The sequence below is a fragment of the Moschus berezovskii genome, chromosome 1, assembly GCF_049115385.1.
Source record: "Moschus berezovskii isolate FMDL1 chromosome 1, NW_MosBer_1.0, whole genome shotgun sequence".
In the NCBI taxonomy this organism is placed as follows: Eukaryota; Metazoa; Chordata; class Mammalia; order Artiodactyla; family Moschidae; genus Moschus; species Moschus berezovskii.
In genome coordinates this window covers 163428810-163447763 of record NC_142460.1, presented here as the reverse complement: position 1 = coordinate 163447763, position 18954 = coordinate 163428810, and the positions used below count along the sequence as shown (strand labels likewise).

The 18954-nt window shown below is 45.4% G+C and overlaps 1 protein-coding gene across 2 annotated transcripts in view; it reads right to left on the bottom strand.

The window, feature by feature from the left end:
• The window catches only part of PCP4 (Purkinje cell protein 4), a 70449-nt gene extending 59336 nt beyond the window's left edge, over nt 1-11113 (bottom strand). Inside the window, exon 1 of one of the 2 annotated variants that reach the window (XM_088840784.1) lies at nt 11008-11113. Coding sequence is in view for 1 of the 2 variants with exons in the window: in XM_088840787.1 (XP_088696913.1) it covers nt 11008-11016 (9 nt within the window). In the remaining variant the exon portion in view is untranslated. The remainder of the gene's footprint in view (nt 1-11007) is intronic. The other variant, XM_088840787.1, reaches the window with a different exon arrangement.
• Between the last annotated feature and the right edge of the window lie 7841 nt (nt 11114-18954).

Below are 18954 nucleotides of genomic sequence, written 5' to 3'. Positions count from 1 at the left end.
CCAACTTTTTTCCTAAGAGGATACACTGTCAAAATCTTTGACGACTACTCTCCTTGAGGATGGATACCCACGGTCGCCATGGACACCATTCCATTGGTCTGTCATGGATCCACAGGAGGACTGCAGAGATGGTTTCCCAGAAGTTGATAAGCTTTGAATGTTACTTTAAACACTTTTGGATGGTTATTATTAGAAGACCAACAGCTAATGGTGGAAAAGTCAAAGAAAAGAAAGGGCAGGATAGCAATAGTTTCACTAGGGAGAGAACAGAGTCATTTCAAAACCACCCTGAATTGTTTCAGGAAGGGGTTCCTATAGCATAATGGTTTGAAGTTTTGCTTGTGGCATTTCCATCTACAGCTCTTTGAAACACATGAAATAAGAGATTCTCAAAGAGGGCTCAACATGCTCCTCCATCTTGGATGTAGGAAGGCTTGTATCAACACCTGTGTACTTGCAGTCTGTTCTGTTCTGTTCAGTCGCTCAGTCGTGTCTGACTCTTTGCGACCCCGTGGACTGTAGCCTACCAGGCTTCTCCATCCATGGAATTCTCCAGGCAAGAATACTGGAGTGGGTTACCATTTCCTTCTCCAGGGGATCTTCCCGACCCAGGGATCAAACCCGGGTCTCCCGCATTGGAGGCAGACGCGTTAACCTCTGAGCCATGAGGAGACCACCATTTTGGATGTTCTCGGGCTCACAATTTGACCAATTTATGGCCTCAGGGATTCTTTTGCTCCTCAAACATGTGTGGGGAAATGTGAAAAAGAAAAGCCTATGTACAATTAGCCATCTTGCCATGCTCAAGAAAATAAAGTGATAATTTCCTAACAACTCATAATTAAACAGTGCCTGCTAAGTCTCTTCAGTCATATCCAACTCTTTGCAATCCTATCGCCTGTAGCCCTCCAGGCTCCTCTGTCCATGGGATTCTCCAGGCAAGAATACTGAAGTCGGGTGCCCACTTCCTTCTCCAGAGGATCTTCCCAACCCAGGGACTGAACCCATGTCTCTTATGTCTCCTGCACTGGCAGTGGGTTCTTTATCACTAGTGCCACCTGGGAAGCCCAGGAAGAAAGTTTTCCTTGACCAGGAATCAAACCCTGGCAGCAGCAGTGGGAGAGCCAAATCCTGACCACTAGACCATGAGGGAGCATCAAGGAAACAGTGAATACTACTTAATAAGGAAATGATGGGTCAGGAAGCAACAGTTAGAACTGGACACGGAACAACAGACTGGTTCCAAATCAGGAAAGGAGTACATCAAGGCTGTATATTGTGACCCTGCTTATTTAACTTATATGCAGAGTACATCATGAGGAATGCTGGGCTGAAGGAAGCACAAACTGGAATCAAGATTGCCGGGAGAAATATGAATAACCTCAGATATGCAGATGACACCATCCTTATGGCAGAAAGTGAAGAAGAACTAAAGAGCCTTTTGATGAAAGTGAAAGAGGAGAGTGAAAAAGTTGGCTTAAAGCTCAACACTCAGAAAACTAAGATCATGGCATCCGGTCCCATCACTTCATGGCAAATAGACAGAGAAACGTTGGAAACAGTGGCTGACTTTAATTTTGGGGGCTCCCAAATCACTGCAGATGGTGACTGCAGCCATGAAATTAAAAGACACTTGCTCCTTGGAAGAAAAGGTTTGTCTAGTTAAAGCTATGGTTTTTCCAGTAGTTATGTATGGATGTGAGAGTTGGACTTTAAAGAAAGCTGAGCACAGAAGAATTGATGCTTTTGAACTGTGGTGTTGGAGAAGATGCTTGAGAGTCCCTTGTACTACAAGGAGATCCAACCAGTCCATCCTAAAAGAGATCAGTCCTGGGTGTTCATTGGAGGGACTGACGTTGAAGCTGAAACTCCAATACTTTGGCCACCTGATGCAAAGAGCTGACTCATTTGAAAAGACCCTGATGCTGGGAAAGATTGAAAGCAGGAGGAGAAGGGGAAAAAGAGGATGAAATGGTTGGGTGGCATCACTGACTCAATGGATATGAGTTTGAGTCAACTCCAGGAGTTGATGATGGACAGGGAGGCCTGGAGTGCTGCGGTTCACGGGGTCACAAAGAGTCGGACACGAATGAACAACTGAAATGAACTGATACCTAAGAATCTTAAAATAAGTGTTATTTATAAAGTAGTTTTTAAACATTGTAACTTAGCCACATGGTGTACAGAAAAGTGATTGGCTAAAAAATTTTTCAAAAAAGATCTTGAGAATAAGAAATAAATTATTTCTTTATCTTTACTCCCTGTTTGGTTAAGATCAATGTTAATGGGTAGTCTATTGTCGATCTCTGGTGTCCTCTTCTCAAGCATTGCATAAAATTAAAATATAATATGAACTTATGGTTACTGAAAAGACTCTTGAGAGTCTCTTGGACTGCAAGGAGATCAAACCAGTCAATCCTAAAGGAAATCAGTCCTGAATATTCATTGGAAGGACTGATGTTGAAGCTGAAGCTCCAATACTTTGACCACCTGATGCAAAGAACTGAATAATTGGAAAAGACTCTGATGCTAAGAAAGATTGAAGTCAGGAGAAGGGGATGACAGAAGATGAGATGGTTGGATGGCATCACTGACTCGACGGACATGAATTTGAGCAAGCTCCAGGGGTCACATAGAGTCAGACACGACTGAGCAACTGAATTGAACTGAATGGTTACCAAAAGGATAGGGTTGGAGGAAGAATAAATTGGGAGTTTTGGATTGACATGTACATACTTCTATATTTAAAATAGATAACCAAAAACAACAACAAAGTAGCTAGTCACTTCATTAGAACTTTGGCCATGGCACAGGTGTAGTATTACGGGAGCAGATGACCATTTCTTTTGCTGAGTCATTCCACAGCAGCTTTGGATTGTAATAGCTGGAAAAGCATAGTCTCTGGTCAACCCAGATACAAACTCACCTGTCAAATCATCATAAACAAGTATTAAAAAAAAGCTAACATGCAGAAGACATTCCAGGCCATTGGATGAAAGATTGCAGTATGGATGACTTGACATATTTAAGTCTTGGAAAACCCACCATTGTCCTCAAACTGGAGAGGGAAAACCACTCAAAGCAAAGGACCCCCTGTTCTCTGTTATAGTTCCATTATGGTATGAAAATGGCCCCATTTGAAAATTTCATACTTCTTGGCTTCTTCCCCTTAGATGTCTTACAAGGCCATTTTCAATCTGTGGATGATTACCTTCCTGTTTTATGATTCTAACTTGTCTTCCTTTTATTTATAAAGCGGCAGCTTGAGAGTAAAATATAAAATAATGGCATTTAGTGGGTGATTGATTTTTCCATGGACAGTGTTATAAATATGGCCATGCATTTCCCTTTCAGAAATGAATGAGAAGTATTTCAGTGAGATTCTGAAGCATAGATTTAGGGCTATTTGCAGGGCACAAATGACATTCAAGCAGATTGATGCCTGTAATGGGGAACTCATTGTTCATGTAAAAGAGCCCTGAAAGAGATGCTGGTTTATAGGTCTGGACCTTTGATGGGTGTGGCAAGCTTGTTTGGCTTATGACATAGAACCATGAGCTATACAACAGTCTCATGTGTGTGTTCATTCGTGTCCGACTCCTTGTGACCCCATGGGCTGTAGCCTGCAAGGCTTCTCTGTCCATGGGATTTTCCAGACTAGAGTACTGGAGTGGAGTGCCATTTCCCATTCCAGGGGATCTTCCCAACCCAGGACTGAACCCATGTCCTTTGCGTCTCCTGCACTGGCAGGTGGACTCTTTACCACAGTGCCACCTGATACATTCATGTATCCATACACAAAAGGCACCTATATTAAATCAAATGAACAGCATTTTGCCATTCATTATTTATACCTCACTTCATTCCAAAGACTGGAAGAATGGTAAGCAGTTTATGAGTAGGGAATATACCAAAATGGATGCAGACCCCATAGACTGCACAGTGTCCCGGATTCACAATTCAATGTTCAGCTTCCAAGAGAACAAATCTGAATTGATGTCTTTTGCATATGAATTGTCCTATATTCCTATTTCAAATACAATGTAATCTGAAAAATTTAAATACACAATTATAATTAAAATATTTGTTTTAATGTATATTAACATTGGCACTCTGTTAACTATTATGGCATGAATATGCAACTATAATTGAACTATTTGTTTATTTAGTATTAACACTGGGGCTTCATTTTAAGTGTTAATCATAGTATTTAAATAGACAGCTTGCTTTCTGTATTCTATATTGTGCCTTCAATAATATTCCAGAATTTACGGTTTGACTATGATTGGGCGTATGGAGCTAACTTACTAAAGATCATTTTGGATTATTTCTTATTCACCCTTAACCCCCAACTGTCAAATTGATTTTCTATTTCAATACAATGGGCCTTTTTCAAGAAGTGAGCTCTGCCACCTTGGACTATCATCGCTTTTGTCTGAATTTCACAGAACTTATCTGAAGCAAAATAGTCTCAATGGAGAAAAGCCCCAAACTGAAGGATATTAGAATTCTCCATTCTTCCCTCAGCTCCCTATTTTCTTTGACATTTTCCCAAATGTCAAGAGTTCTTTCCATTGAGATTCTTCTGATTTTTTCTCATTTTCTTTGCCAGCCATGAAAGTGTTTATTTGACATGTGTAACAATGCACCCATTTCCAATTTAAAAGGATTTAAATGGCAAACACAGGTTTCAAACCTGAGGGTAAAGAACAAAAGATAGAAATTTTTCTCTCCAAATCTACCCAGACCACAAATCTCAACAGTTAGAAAAGAGGGTGCTGGTCTGTTGGTTACAATAACTGACAAATCCACACCCCCAAAAGCCATTTGATCTGATTCATCCAGTAACTAAACAGCCCCAAGTGCCAAACCAGGAGCTGGGTCTGTGGATGACATCAGAAAGTTCACAGTCCAGGTAGGATAATCCCAATACATAAAATGCAGCCCATACTAGCTATGGTCTGGATGTTTGTGTTCCGTCAAAATTCTAATGTTGAAATCATAACACCCAAAGGTGATGGCATTAGGAGGTGATTAGATTGTGAGGTTGGAGCCCTCATGAATGAGATTTTGAGATTTTGTCATTGTTTGTTGTTTAGTTGCTAAGCCGTGTCTGATTCTTTGCAACCCCATGGACTATAGCCTGCCAAGTTCCTCTGTCCACGGGATTTTCCAGACAGGAATACTGGAATGCGTTGCCATTTCCTTCTCCAGAGGATCATCCCAACGCACATCTCCTGTGTCTCCTGCATTGACAGGCAGATTCTTTATCTCTCATGCCACGTGGGAAGCCCAAGGATTTAACAGCCATATTTAAACAGCCCAGTATAATAGGGATGCTCTAAGGACCATGGCAACCCACCCCAGTATTCTTGCCTGCATTGCAAGTGGATTCTTTTCCTGCTGAGCCACCTGGGAAGCCCATAAATGGAATTAGTGCCTTTATCAAAAAGACCCCAGAGGACTCCCTTGCCCCTTCCAACAGGTGAGGATACAGTGGGAAATCTGCAATCCAGCAGAGACCCATCACCTGAGGATGCCGACACCCTGATCTCAGACTACCAGCCTCCAGCACTGTGAGCAATAAGTTTCTACTTTTTAGAAACCACTCAGTCTGTGGTATTTTATTGCAGCAGCCCAGACAGATTAAGATAACACTTTAACAGCATGATCTTTAATGCACTGTTTTATAAAATATCAATCAAATACAATACAAACCTGTGCATATGCATCCCCTAAAATCTTTCTACTCCCCACTCTGAAGCCTTTTCTAGAAAGTCATTCTAAATTAATGGAAAGCCCCAAGCTTGGGTTCATGATGTTATTCAGATGTTCAAATAGTCCAGTGTGCCCAGTGAACCAAGAACAGAAAGACCCCAAACAAACTGTGAATGCCTTCCACCTCTGAAAACACTTCTCACAGAGCTCTGAGAGCAGAAACTAGAATTTTTAAAAATAACGCAGAGAACGTGTTCATCATAAATTCAAGGCACTTTCCATTACAAAAGCCCATGTTTCCTCTTCATCTTGATCACATTATTCCACTAAACCTCTAATTGTGAGTCATTTATTCAATTTTTCTTTCTAAAAAATATCATACATCTTGCATCCTGTCATTCTTAGAATTCAAGAGAGAGAAACAATGAGACTTCTTAATCCCACAGCGTCCGTTAATGAAATGCAGGATTGGGAAAATCAATCTTAGAGCAATCCATTACCATCATCAGCCGAACAAACACACTTTCTTGCTTCACTGGCCTCTTCCTACTTAGGAAATGTTGAACCTCAGACCCAAGTTGTAACTGGAGGCTTTCTAGACCTAATGTCCTCAGTTAGAACATCTATCATTCTATGATCCAGCAAAACCAGATGCATCTTGCTGGGTCTTCCTGTATCTCAGCTGCAGGGCCATCCCCAAATGAGGTTAAGATTGCCTAAGAAGTTGAATTTTCATTTGACCTTTTCTTGCTAAGCCTTTGAGGCCAGTTGCAAAATCCACATTTTATGCGGGTATCCTCAGTATCTGCGCCTAACTGGTCTAAACTATATAGTTCCTTGCAAACCTATTATGCATTGGCAACTGTTTCAGCTTACTATGACATCACAGGAAACACACAACTACGCTAATTTTCACTTTAAACCTGTTTCATCTTACTATTTCTCTCTCCAAAGGATTACCCTGAATGCTGGTTAGGTAAACCCTAAACCAGTGTCATATGCAAATTTTAAACCAGTGGCTACCTTTGAAAAACAAAGTCATGTATTGTCCATCCTCTCTACCTCCGATATAAGTGGCATAGCTTCCCCCTTGCAGTATCTTTCCAAAACAATGCAGTTCATTGCTTGCTTCTTGCTTCAGAGATTTAGTGTTATCAGCAAGGAGCTTCTGATTCAGCGCTAAGGATACACTGTGTGTGTCTGTACTGTCATGTCCAACTCTTTGTGACCCCAAGGACTGTAGCCTTCCAGGCTCCTCTGTCCATGGGATTTTCCAGGCAAGAATACTGGAGCGGTTTACCATTTCCTTCTCCAGGGGATCTTCCCAACTCAGGGCTCGAACCTGCTTCTTTTACGTCTCCTGCATTGACACGAAGGTTCTTTACCACCAGTGCCACCTGGGATACACATGAGGGCCTAAAGATTTGCCCTTTAATTCCTCATTGTGTCAAACCTGCCCTGGACAGGTGCAGTCCTTTTGTCATCGCCAGTGTCTGGATGGGAGAAAGGCCCAGAAACCTGGCACCAAATTGCAACATCCCATCGAAGCCGATGCTAGAAAAGAGACCATGAACAGCAACAGGGAAGGGTCAGGAGAACACTTTCCCAAAAGGGTTTCAAGTCTAATTCACAGCTGTCAAGGATTATGCAATGGGGAACACCCCACCGACTCACAAAAAGTACGTGTCATTTTGCAAAGCCACTCTCCAAACACGTGCCGTTATGTGTTATATTCTTGCTCCCAACTCTACTAAATCACTTCTTTTGAAAAAGCAACTTAAAAAGACACCTGAATGAGAAAATGGGACTGACTGTCATTATTGGCGGAACTTATTTCAAATGGTATTATTAGGTCACTAAACAAAGGGAGCTTTTTTCTTCTCCCTGTGTGGGAAATCTGGTGAGAAAAGATGAGAATGCATTTTGTAAACTTGAGCCATGGTGGTTAGGATTTCTGATACAGCAAATGTACCTAAGCCTGCATCTTGATCCCTGCTAAGTGATCTTGCAGCTCATCTCGTAAATTGCTCCAGGCACCTCTGACACACTTTAATACCGAAATGCAAATTAGACACCCCCACCAGCCACCTCCACTCTGTCACGTTGCCCTAAATTTGGACTTTATTTGCCTTGCTACACATGAGCTGCTCTTTTCAATCACATGCCATTTCCCCCATAAAACGTTGTCAAAAGGGAAAAAGAAGATGTTGTGTTGTCCTAAAGTCACTCAATTTGAAGCAAGCTGCAGGCTCAATCCCCTCACGAAAGGCTGCAAGAACTCAGACAGCCCACTCCGGGGAGCATTTAGCCATTGGGGAGCCTCTCCTCCCAGCCCAGCTGTGAACCTCAGAATTTCTAGAGCAGGAGATAAACCCGAACATCTGGAGCAGGAATGAGGTGCCCATCAGACTCAAATAAAACCCAAAGTCATAAGAAAGTCGGAGAAAATCCACTGCTTTGGCTCTCTGGGGTAATTAGTTACATGGGTAAGTAAATGATCATCTGAAATCCACACCCGCCTGAGAGTTATTAAAACCGGAAGCCACATGGGATTCATCTAACTAAAGAAAAGCGTCAGGAGAAGGGAGGGGAGATCCAGTCCTCTACCCAGAAAGGAGCTTCTGTTCAACTTTATTAAACATTTTAAGTAGATTTAAGTTTGAGTCAAAGGACCAATTCCCACTCTCCAAGGAGAACACTCCCAAGAAACTGGGAGATGAGCCAGGGAGCTGGCCACCAGAGGACCAGGCTGCACGTGACCTGAGCAGGGAACCCGTGTGGGAAGGAGGAAGGTGGGTGAAGCTGGATTTGAGGCGGGTGGCAGCAAAGGGAGTTCAAGGTGTGAGCCACTGCGGGAGTTTACCAACATTAAAGGAAAGAGGCAGAGTTCTTGGAAGAGCCCGGCAAAGCATCTGATGGATGCTGGGGGGCAGGGCCGTGGTTGCAGAACTGCCCTAATTACAGGTTCAGCAGAAATGAGGTTGTGATCCTAATGATGGGTGAGCTCTGGGATACTTGCTGTCTCCCCGAGGACCCACAGTTAAGTGAACACTGCCAAGCTGAGGCATTCTAGAAAGCTCCAGATGCTGGGCAAGGAGACTCTGCTGAAGATGGGGTGACAGCCAGAGAGGGAGAATAAGCAGGAAGTTCCCCACTCCTGAAGAGTCCCCTTTAGCCAACCTGATCGAACACAGGGAGGCCCCTGGGCTGCACAGATTTCCAAGCCCTTCTACATGAACCTATTAAGTTGTATATAAAAATCCCACTCCACACAGTTGTTCCTGCTACTCACAAGCAAGGTGAGCTGGTGCAAACAGAGAAGCTTCTGGAATCTCCGTTGAGTCTGCAGAAAGCCCCTCAAGTGAGCATTCAGGAACAGGAGGCCCAGTTTCCTGGCCTCGCCCCCCACCCTCACCGCCACCCTCCACCTCTTTCTCCTTCTCTGGCACCCATCATTCACATGGACCAGGAAATTCCACGTGCCGTTTGGACATCAAGACCCACCCGAGTCCTGACTCTACCCTTCAGGAGCTGGTGGCTTTGAGCCAAATGACCTTGATCCGTGCCTCAGTTTCCTCATCCGTCAGTTGGGAATCATAACAGCACCCACTTATTCCCAGATGGTGCTAGTGGTGAAGGATTCCCCTGCCAACGCGGGAGACATAAGACCTTCGGTTGGGAAGATCCCCTGGAAGAGAGCACGGCAACCCACTCCAATATTCTTGCCTGGAGAATCTCATGGACAGAGGAGCCTGGAAGGCTGAAGTCCATAGTGTCACACAGAGTCAGACACGACTGAAGCAACTTAGCACGCACATGGTAATCCTATTCTAATTCACGGGGTTGTAAGGAAGTTCATATAAGACACTCGATACCCCGCTTGGTTCTAAGGATGCTGGGCAAACAGGAGCTGCCATGGCAGTCACCCTTGTTGCTGCTGGAATAACCCTGCCTTCCCCTGCCTTCCCCCGCCATCCATACTTGCCCTCCTCCTTGCCCTTGGCTCCATCCCAAACCCAGTTCCTAAATCTCGTAACGCTTTGCCTACTCTGTCTTCCTGTCATGCTTGTATCAAAAGTCACCCATCAGAGAAACGAAATCAGGAAAGAGGCATTTTATTGCTGAAGTTGTTAATTTTACTGTATATATATATATACATATATATGTAAGCCATTCAGTCATGTCCGACTCTTTGTGACCCCATAGATTGTAGCCCACCAGACTCCTCTGTCCATGGAATTTTCCAGGCAAGAAATACTGGAGTGGGTTGCCATTCCCTTCTCCGGGGGATCTTCCCAACCCGGGGATCAAACCCAGGTCTCCTGCATTGCAGGCAATCCTTTATATCAAAAGTCACCCATTAGACATATGAAAGCAGGAAAGAGGCATTTTATTTTTGAAGTTGTTAATTTTACTGTAGATTTCCAAAAAAAGGTTCACCCGTCTGTTAAAAAAAAGAAGACAGACAAAATAAAAGATCTAAAAAGCAACGATTTAAGTGCCAACGAAAAAGAAATGAAAGTGGATTTGTCTTGGTTACCAAGTGCAAATTAGAGGGTGATGCTACACAACCCCAAATCTGCCTTTTTGTAAAGACAGAGAATACAATCTTTATAAAAATACAGTGAGCATTCTGTTTGCCCCCCAACAAACTCTCTCCTCCGTAAACAGATGCAGCAGAGTGACTTTCAGCTGAACACTGTAGCCCCTCTTCTCCCAGATCTCTCCCATCTTAGACCCACACCCAAACACACAGATTTTTCGTGGTTCATTGGGCTTGCATTTCTCTCCTGGTTTTTACTCTGATTAACTGCAGATGTAGTTTGCACAGGCAAGGTTTCCACAGGACCATGCAATGCAATCCTTCCCTTGCTTCTCTTCCGAGGCTGACTTTCACCAGATGGCCAGCCTGCTCACATTCTGAAAGGTACCCACCAAGGAAGACACATGAAGACCCACACACCGCAAGAGGACAAATCTTTGCAAGAGACTAAAAACACTCACCCAGCCTTCTCTCCTGAGGTCTCAATCCCAAAGCACTGTCCAACTCACAGTTCAATCAGGAGCAAACAATGAATCCCTTTCCTTTTGAATTTGTAAAAGTTGCAACTTAACCAATTTTTGCACTTGCCATGCAAACCCAGATAGGAACAGAGTCAGTCTTCCAGGTAAATAGCTCCAGGGTCGACATGCTCTCACAACTCGGAAGCCCTTCACATTTTCTGAGTGTGACTTTGCCCCGTCCGTCTCACCCCCAGGTTTCCCTCCCAAAGTGGAAGCCCCACTCACCTCACTCATGATGCTGTAACAACGGGCAGCTCCGTATCCCCACCGGCCACACGGAGAGCACTGCTCAGGGGTCGCTGCTCCCCGTTCTGGCTTTTCTCTTAAAAAGGGCTGCCCGGTGGCATCATGCTTCCTCTGAGCCAATGAGATTCATTCACCTGTCTGAACGCCTGGCAGATATCTGAGAGCTCCCAGGGCCACCTAGTGGAGCAAAGGGGAAAGGCAGGCTGGGTCAGGGCTCCAAGCCCCGCCAGGGAGGGAAAGAAACGACAGATGACAAGATAGTCTAAGTAGGAAGCACAGAGATCATCACAGATTTGTCACTCTTCATAATTCCAAGGGGTACGGGGTTTAGATACGTGGAAAGTGCACTTTCAATGTGAGCAAGCAGAAGGTTTGTTTTTGGAAGGAAGAGCAGTTCTGAAAATCCTGATGCTAGCCACCCAGCACCCCCCTGGTTTACTCAGGAGGCACCTGCCCTTCGTAGCACAATCGCAGCTTTCAGAGTTGAACATTTTCTGCTTCTCCTTCTCCAACCCCAAATCTGCCAGCCTGCCTGCGCCCCAGGTACTTATCTCCGGCGGGAAGAAGTGAGCAGTTGGGGTCATGGACTTGGAGAGTCACACTGTGACTCCTCAGAGGAGGGCATCCCCCCTCTACACAGCTATTCCTGTGGGTGTGAGAGCCTCACCAGTGCTGGAGAAGACTTGGCTTTGACCCTGGAATCTGCCCATTCAGCCTGGCAGCGAAGATCCTTTTGCTCAGGTCTGGACTGCTAACCAGAAACACCAATACTTTGGCCAACTGATGCGAAGAACTGGCTCCTTGGAAAAGACACTGATGCTGGGAAAGATTGAAGGCAGGAGGAGAAGGGGATGATAGAGGATGAGATGGTTGGGTGGCATCACCGACTCAATGGACATGAGTTTGAGGAAACTCCGGGAGTTGGTGATGGACAGGAAAGCCTGGTGTGCTGCAGGCCATGGGGTCGCAAAGAATCAGACACAGCTGAGCCACTGAACTGAACTGGACTGCTAAGACCCTGAGCAGCGTCTGCGTGGGTCCTTGACTTTGACAAGGCAGATGTTACAGAAGGGAATGCAGCCAGTCCTCAGACCTGAGATACATGTGGCTGCCTGTCTCCTTGGTCCAGCACTAGTCAAGATACCTGCCTGCAACTTGCTGGCTTCAATTGATTCCAGATTCAAGTAGGAGCCTTAGCATGCTAACAAGAATGCCTTCTCATGGCAAATACTTCAAAGAGTAAGAGTAACACCTCACATGCAAAGGACCCACCAGAGATGCAAGTACGTCCAAGTGACGGCTACCAAACAGCTGGTGTGGACAAAAGTATGAGGACCTGGGTACCACAGTATGATCCTCAGATGCTCCATGGGCTTCACCTGTCACCTGGAGCACAGACACTCTACCACAGTCACTCGTGGAACTGATGTTAATCAGAGAGTCTCTGACTCTCCTCCATTTCCATCCAGCAGCCTCTCCCTCCAACATCCTCCTCCACAGGTCCTCCCTCTCTCACTTGACACCCCAGAGGGCTTTCATGCCACCTCTATGCCCTCCTTCTCCAGGCTCTCTGTTCCCAGCAGGCACCCCCTCCTCTCCACCCCAACAATCATGTAAACCCTAATCCTCTCCAAGTTCTTTCCCGATCATCCTTACTCACTGCCTGGGGATGACCCAGTGACTGCTTGGGGGTGAGGTCCCACCAACTCTGCCCCACAGCCACCCTGAAATGCAGATACCCTAGGGGGACCTGGAAATAGTTGGGTGACCTACTGTTAGAATCCTCACCAGCTGGATCCACAGAAGCTACTTTGAGTTTGGAGAAGGAAGTAAGAAGTGTTGGCTGCAGGGCAGGTGCAAGATTTAAGGAGGCACTCACTCTCAGGTTCCTGCAAATGCCAGAGCTGCACTTGCTCAAACACGAAGGCTGGTACCTCCTTAAATTTTTTGCTCACTTTGGTCCTGGCCCTGCTGAAAGCTCCCCAGTTCCCAAGGGGAGGGTTGATGAGCTTCATATCAAAGAATAAAAGTGAGGTAAAAGGAGAGAACAGAACCCCTCTGGACACCATCTAAGAAGAGCCTTGTACATGGTTTCTGCAGAGTGTTGGAGCCAGAGATCAAATTGCCAACATCCGCTGGATCGTTGAAAAAGCAAGAGAGTTCCAGAAAAACATCTATTTCTGCTTCATTGACTATGCCAAAGCCTTTGACTGTGTGGATCACAATAAACTGTAGAAAATTCTGAAAGAGATGGAAATACCAGACCACCTGACCTGCCTCTTGAGAAACCTGTATGCAGGTCAGGAAGCAGCAGTTAGAACTGGACATGGAACAATAGACTAGTTCCAAATAGGAAAAGGAGTATGACAAGGCTGTATATTGTCACCGTGTTTATTTAACTTGTATGCAGAGTAAATCATGAGAAATGCTGGGCTGGATGGAGCACAAGTTGGACTCAAGATTGCCGGGAGAAATATCAATAACCTCAGATATGCAGATGACACCACCCTTATGGCAGAAAGTAAAGAAGAACTAAAGAGCCTCTTGATGAAAGTGAAAGAGGAGACTGAAAAAGTTGGCTTAAAGCTCAACATTCAGCAAACTAAGATCATGGCATCCGGCCCCATCACTTCATGGCAAATAGATGGAGAAACAGTGGAAACAGTGGCTGACTTTATTTTTCTTGGCTCCCAAATCACTGAAGATGGTGATTGCAGCCATGAAATTAAAAGACACTTACTCCTTGGAAGGAAAGTTATGACCATCCTAGACAGCATATTAAAAAGCAGAGACATTACTTTGCCAACAAAGGTCCATCTAGTCAAGGCTATGGTTTTTCCAGTGATCATGTATGGATGTGAGAGTTGGACTATAAAGAAAGGTGAGCACAGAAGAATTGATGCTTTTGAACTGTGATGTTGGAGAAGACTCTTGAGAGTCCCTTGTACTGCAAGGAGATCCAACCAGTCCATCCTAAAGGAGATCAGTCTTGGGTGTTCATTGGAAGGACTGATGTTGAAGCTGAAACTCCAATACTTTGGCCACCTGATGAGAAGAGCTGACTCATTGGAAAGGACCCTGATGCTTGGAAAGATTGAGGGCAGGAGGAGAAGGGGATGACAGAGGATGAGATGGTTGGATGGCATCACCAACTCAAGGGACATGGGTTTGGGTGGACTCCTGGAGTTGGTGATGGACAGGGAGGCCTAGAGTGCTTCGGTTCATGGGGTCGCAAAGAGTTGGACACGACTAAGAGACTGAACTGACTGATGGAGCCAGAATGCACATTTCAAGATGAAAATAGAACAGATAAATACAATGAGCAGTGTGAGCACTGGATGGAAACTTCAGAACCATCGAGCACAGGCTGCCCAATGAGCCCTCGTCTGAGCCTTGTGAACACCAGTGAGCAGGACCATGAAAAGAAAGAATCAGGAGTCTCCCATGGCTTGTGAACCCACCTTCTTCATTTATAACCACTTTACTTGGGAACTGTATCTATAGAAAGTCCCCTTTCAGGGGGAAAATTGGTACAATCATTATAATAATTCCTATTTCACAGAGCAAGAGAAATGGCTTTAATATATAAATGAAGCATATACATACATGTCCTAACCACATGAAGCATTTGCAAGTTCTCAAAGCATCTGCCTGCCAGCCCATCCTGACAGCATGTTCCTCAAAACTCTGTCCCCAGTTTCACACACAGGATAACCCAGGCAGGTTGCCTTTAGGACTCCCCAGGGGTTTAGGAAGGGGAGTTGGGAAGAGGAAGGTCAAGGCCAAGAACCAGGTCCGCAGTGCCGTCCACTGATGTACTGCAGAACGGAGGAGGGAAGGCAGGGCTCCGTCCTCCCCTTGAGGAGGAGCAGAGAACCACACCCTCTGCAGGGACGCCTCAGTAGGTGGGAATTCTGAGCACCCTATGCCTGGACGGGGAGGGGGAGCACTCCCCATGGTAGTCTTGGCAGGTCCTGTGGTTTGCAGGCTGTGCTCAGGCAGAGGGGACAAGAGAAGGGACACGGAGCACTAGCCTGTGTTCTGCTGCCCTGGCTCTAGTGCAGACACACATACAGAACCACAAGAGCTTGGGGTTGGAGAAGCAGTGAGTACGTTGTTGCTGGAGCTTCCAAGAAGAGGGGCGCCCAGACTGTGGGCTGTGGCTTTACTGAGTAAAGCCTATAACTGTTTGGGACAAACCAGGGAATTATGAAGGTTATGAAAGAGACAATGAATGATGTTATGGGCTGAATTGTATCCCCCAAAAATTCATGGCTCCCCAGGTGGTGCAGTGGTAAAGAATCCACCTGTCAATGCCGGAGATGTAAGAAATGTGGTTTTGATCCCTGGGTCAGGAAGATCCCCTGGCAGAAGAAATGGCAACCCACTCCAATACTCTTGCCTGGAGAATCCCATGGACAGAGGAGCCTGGCAGGTTACAGTCCATGGGGTCACAAAGAGTTGGACACGATTCAGTGACTGAGCACAGACACAAAATTCATATATTAAGGTCCTAACCCCTTGGACTTCTCAATGTGACTATACTTGGAGATAGGATCTTGAAAGAGGTAACTAAGGCAAATTGAGATCATATGAGTGGGCTCAAGTCCAACAGGACTGGTGTCTTATAAGAAGAGGAAATTTGGACCCAGCCCCATTTCAGAGAGGAGGAAACAGGGAGAAGATGTCCTCATTTCATGAGAACACAGGGAGAAGATAGCCATCTACAAACTAAGAAGAGAGGCCTCAGGAGACACAAGCCACGCTCACACCTTGATCTCAGACTGCCAGGCTCCATAACTGAGAGGAAACAACTTTCTATTGGTTAAGCCTCCCACCCTGCTGTCCGTTGTTATGGTTACTCAGCAAGTACATGGATGACCTAACAAGCATTTAGGGAAGACCTTCCAGGAATGGCTAGAAGAACCTTAAGGGGAATGTCATTGTGTGGACATGGCACACAGCTTAACACTCTTCATTTCCCCAAGGCTGGAGAAGGAAATGGCAACCCACTCCAGCACTCTTGCCTGGAGAATCCAGTGGACAAAGGAGCCTGGTAGGCTACAGTCCATGGGGTGGCAAGAGTTGGACACCACTTGGCAACTAAACCACTACCACCAGCACCATTTCCCCAGAGCATCTTTAGTAAAACAGCTATCTCTTGTTAATGAGTTGTGAGGTTGTATCTGTTTTAGAAGACACAAGGCAGATACTGAATGTGGCCACAGAGGGAAAATTAAGCCATCCGTGAGAAGTCAGTGCCCATGAGTGACCCAGGACACATCTGAGGGTGCGCCCCACATATCTCCATCATGCTTACTGGCCAGCTCCAAACCCTGGCACCGAATGCTCCTCCATCACATCCCTATATGGGCTCTTGGACCACAACCCCCAGCCAGCCACCTCTATGCTCTTGGGGCAGTGGCTCCCCAATACAACCGGCCATAAGACCAAGGATAGCAAAGGCTCCATGACCCTTGTTTTGGACTCCCCAACGACAAGGATAATAGATAACAAATGGATGGTCTTGAACCATAAAAAAGACTAAATACAAAAGAACTGATGCTTTCAAATTGTGATGCTAGAGAAGACTCTTGAGAGCCCCTCGGACTGCAAGGAGATCAAACCTAAATCCTTAGGTCAACCAAACACCATCTCACATGGTAGATGGAGCCAGGAACCAGAAGCTTAGAACTTTAATCCTTGACGTGAGCAATCACTTGCCTTATGACCTTGGCCAAGACTCCGCATTCCTCAGCATCTCATTTCCTGCGCTAGTAATATAGAAATATTAAAACCTCACATCTGCCAACCTAAGCAAAAATATATACACTAAATATATTGAGCTGGGAAATAAATTTCGAAAGAACTTCAGGAGAATTAGATCTACAGCATCATATATTAGATCTGGGGGAATTCTCCAGCCTTGCTGAATTAAAATACAGACATGTGGTTCTTCAATTTATGAAAAAATATATAATATGGACAGATTATTTTCATTTTCTTGGAAGCAGAGGCCTGCCTGAAGGTGCAGAGTTGGGCCAGGCAGTCTTTCAAATCTTCCTTTGGGCTTATTTATTGGGAGACTATATATTAATGACCTAAGGCTTTTCATCAGACTTTCATACCCAATGCATCATTGGCATACAATGGCAGGAGGTATGGGGGCTTTAAGAAAATCCATCTCCTCTTTCATTTCTCCTCCTTCACTTCTCTGCCTCTTCATCCTTCGTGTCTTTTGGTGGCTACCATGTGCAGTCACAGCTCTGTCCTAATCCCTAACCATGGAAGGTTTCAGGACAGACAGAAAATGTGTCACTCTGATGGAGCGATTCACCAGCCCAGCAACAGTGACTGGTTTGCCCCCTTCCTTCTGCCTTTACTGCTCCCCAACCAGAAGCCAACTATGGTCCCTTGGTGACTATAGGTCCCCAACCCAGAGTCTGAGCATCTCCACCTTCATGGGAGGCCCCAGTGGGCTGCAGTCTTTGATCCCCCACCTTGTTTCCTGCTGCCTTCAATTTTATTAACAGTCCCTCCTGCAGAGTCCACCTGTCTCCAGCCTCTGGACATCACATGGTCCAGAGCCAGGAGGTTACCCTGGTTGTACCTCAATCACTTCAGTCACTCAATCGTGTCCAACTCTTTGTGACCCCATGGGCTGTAGCACGCCAGCCTTCCCTGTCCATCACCAACTCCCAGAGCTTGTTCACTCATATCCATTGAGTCGGTGATGCTATCCAACCGTGTCATCCTCTGTCATCCCCTTCTCCTCCTGCCTTCAATCTGGTTGTATTTACAAGTGTGGAAATGCAACCTTATTCAACAAACCTCTCCTGGAAGCATTTCTTTATCATAATGCTTCATGCATGTGTGTGTTGTTTGCAAAAATTTAGTCTCTCCTTGAGTTTTTGTGGTTGTTATTTAGTCCCTAAGTCATGTCCAGTTCTTTTGCAGCCCCACGGACCATAGCCCACCAGGCTCCTCTGTACATGAGATTTCCCAGGCAAGAATACTGGAGTGGGTTTCCATTTCCTTCTCCAGGGCGTCTTTCCAATCCAGGGATCAAAGCTGGGACTCCCACATTGCAGGCAGATACTGTCTGAACCATCAGGGAAGCCCATAATTGGTTCTGCTCCAATATAAATAAAAAGTTGATTTAAAAAAATAAAATAGATAACCAACAAAGACTTACTATAAATAAATAAATTACTGGCATGACTAATCTGTTGTAAACCTCCATGACCTGTGTTTTATTGCCTTTTTAAAGAAAAAATAGATGAATGGAAATATTCGGTGGTGGTCTTCCAGCGTTTTAGCAAATGTCGCACGGCTGCCATCCTGGCATTGCAGGTTTGCTGTCTCTGTGCTTTCTCTTCTCTCCCACCCACCCTTTGTCTCTCTGTCTCACTTAAAATAATGTGAGTTTACTTATCCAAACTTCCACCTTGCCTGACCCTCAGTGAGGTCACTCTTTCCTTACAAAGGCTTCCTGAGAAGGAGAAAAGGGGGATTCTAGTACTCTTGCCTGGAAAATCCCATGGACGGAGGAGCCTGGTAGGCTGCAGTCCACGGGGTCGCTAAGAGTCGGACACAACTGAGCGACTTCACTTTCACTTTTCACTTTCATGCATTGGAGAAGGAAATGGCAACCCACTCCAGTGTTCTTGCCTGGAGAATCCCAGGGACAGGAAGCCTGGTGGGCTGCCATCTCTGGGGTCACCAGAGTCGGACACAACTGAAGCGACTTAGCAGCAGCAGCAGAGGAATGAGACAGGTTTACGCATTGAGTCCATCCGCCATGGTTCCATGGACTTCTTTCATTTCATCTTTCAGTTTCAATTGCCGCAATCTCATCTGCAGCCACCAGTATTCTCAAAGTCTAAGTCACTCCCTGTTTACAGATAAAAAGGTCATCTTACAACC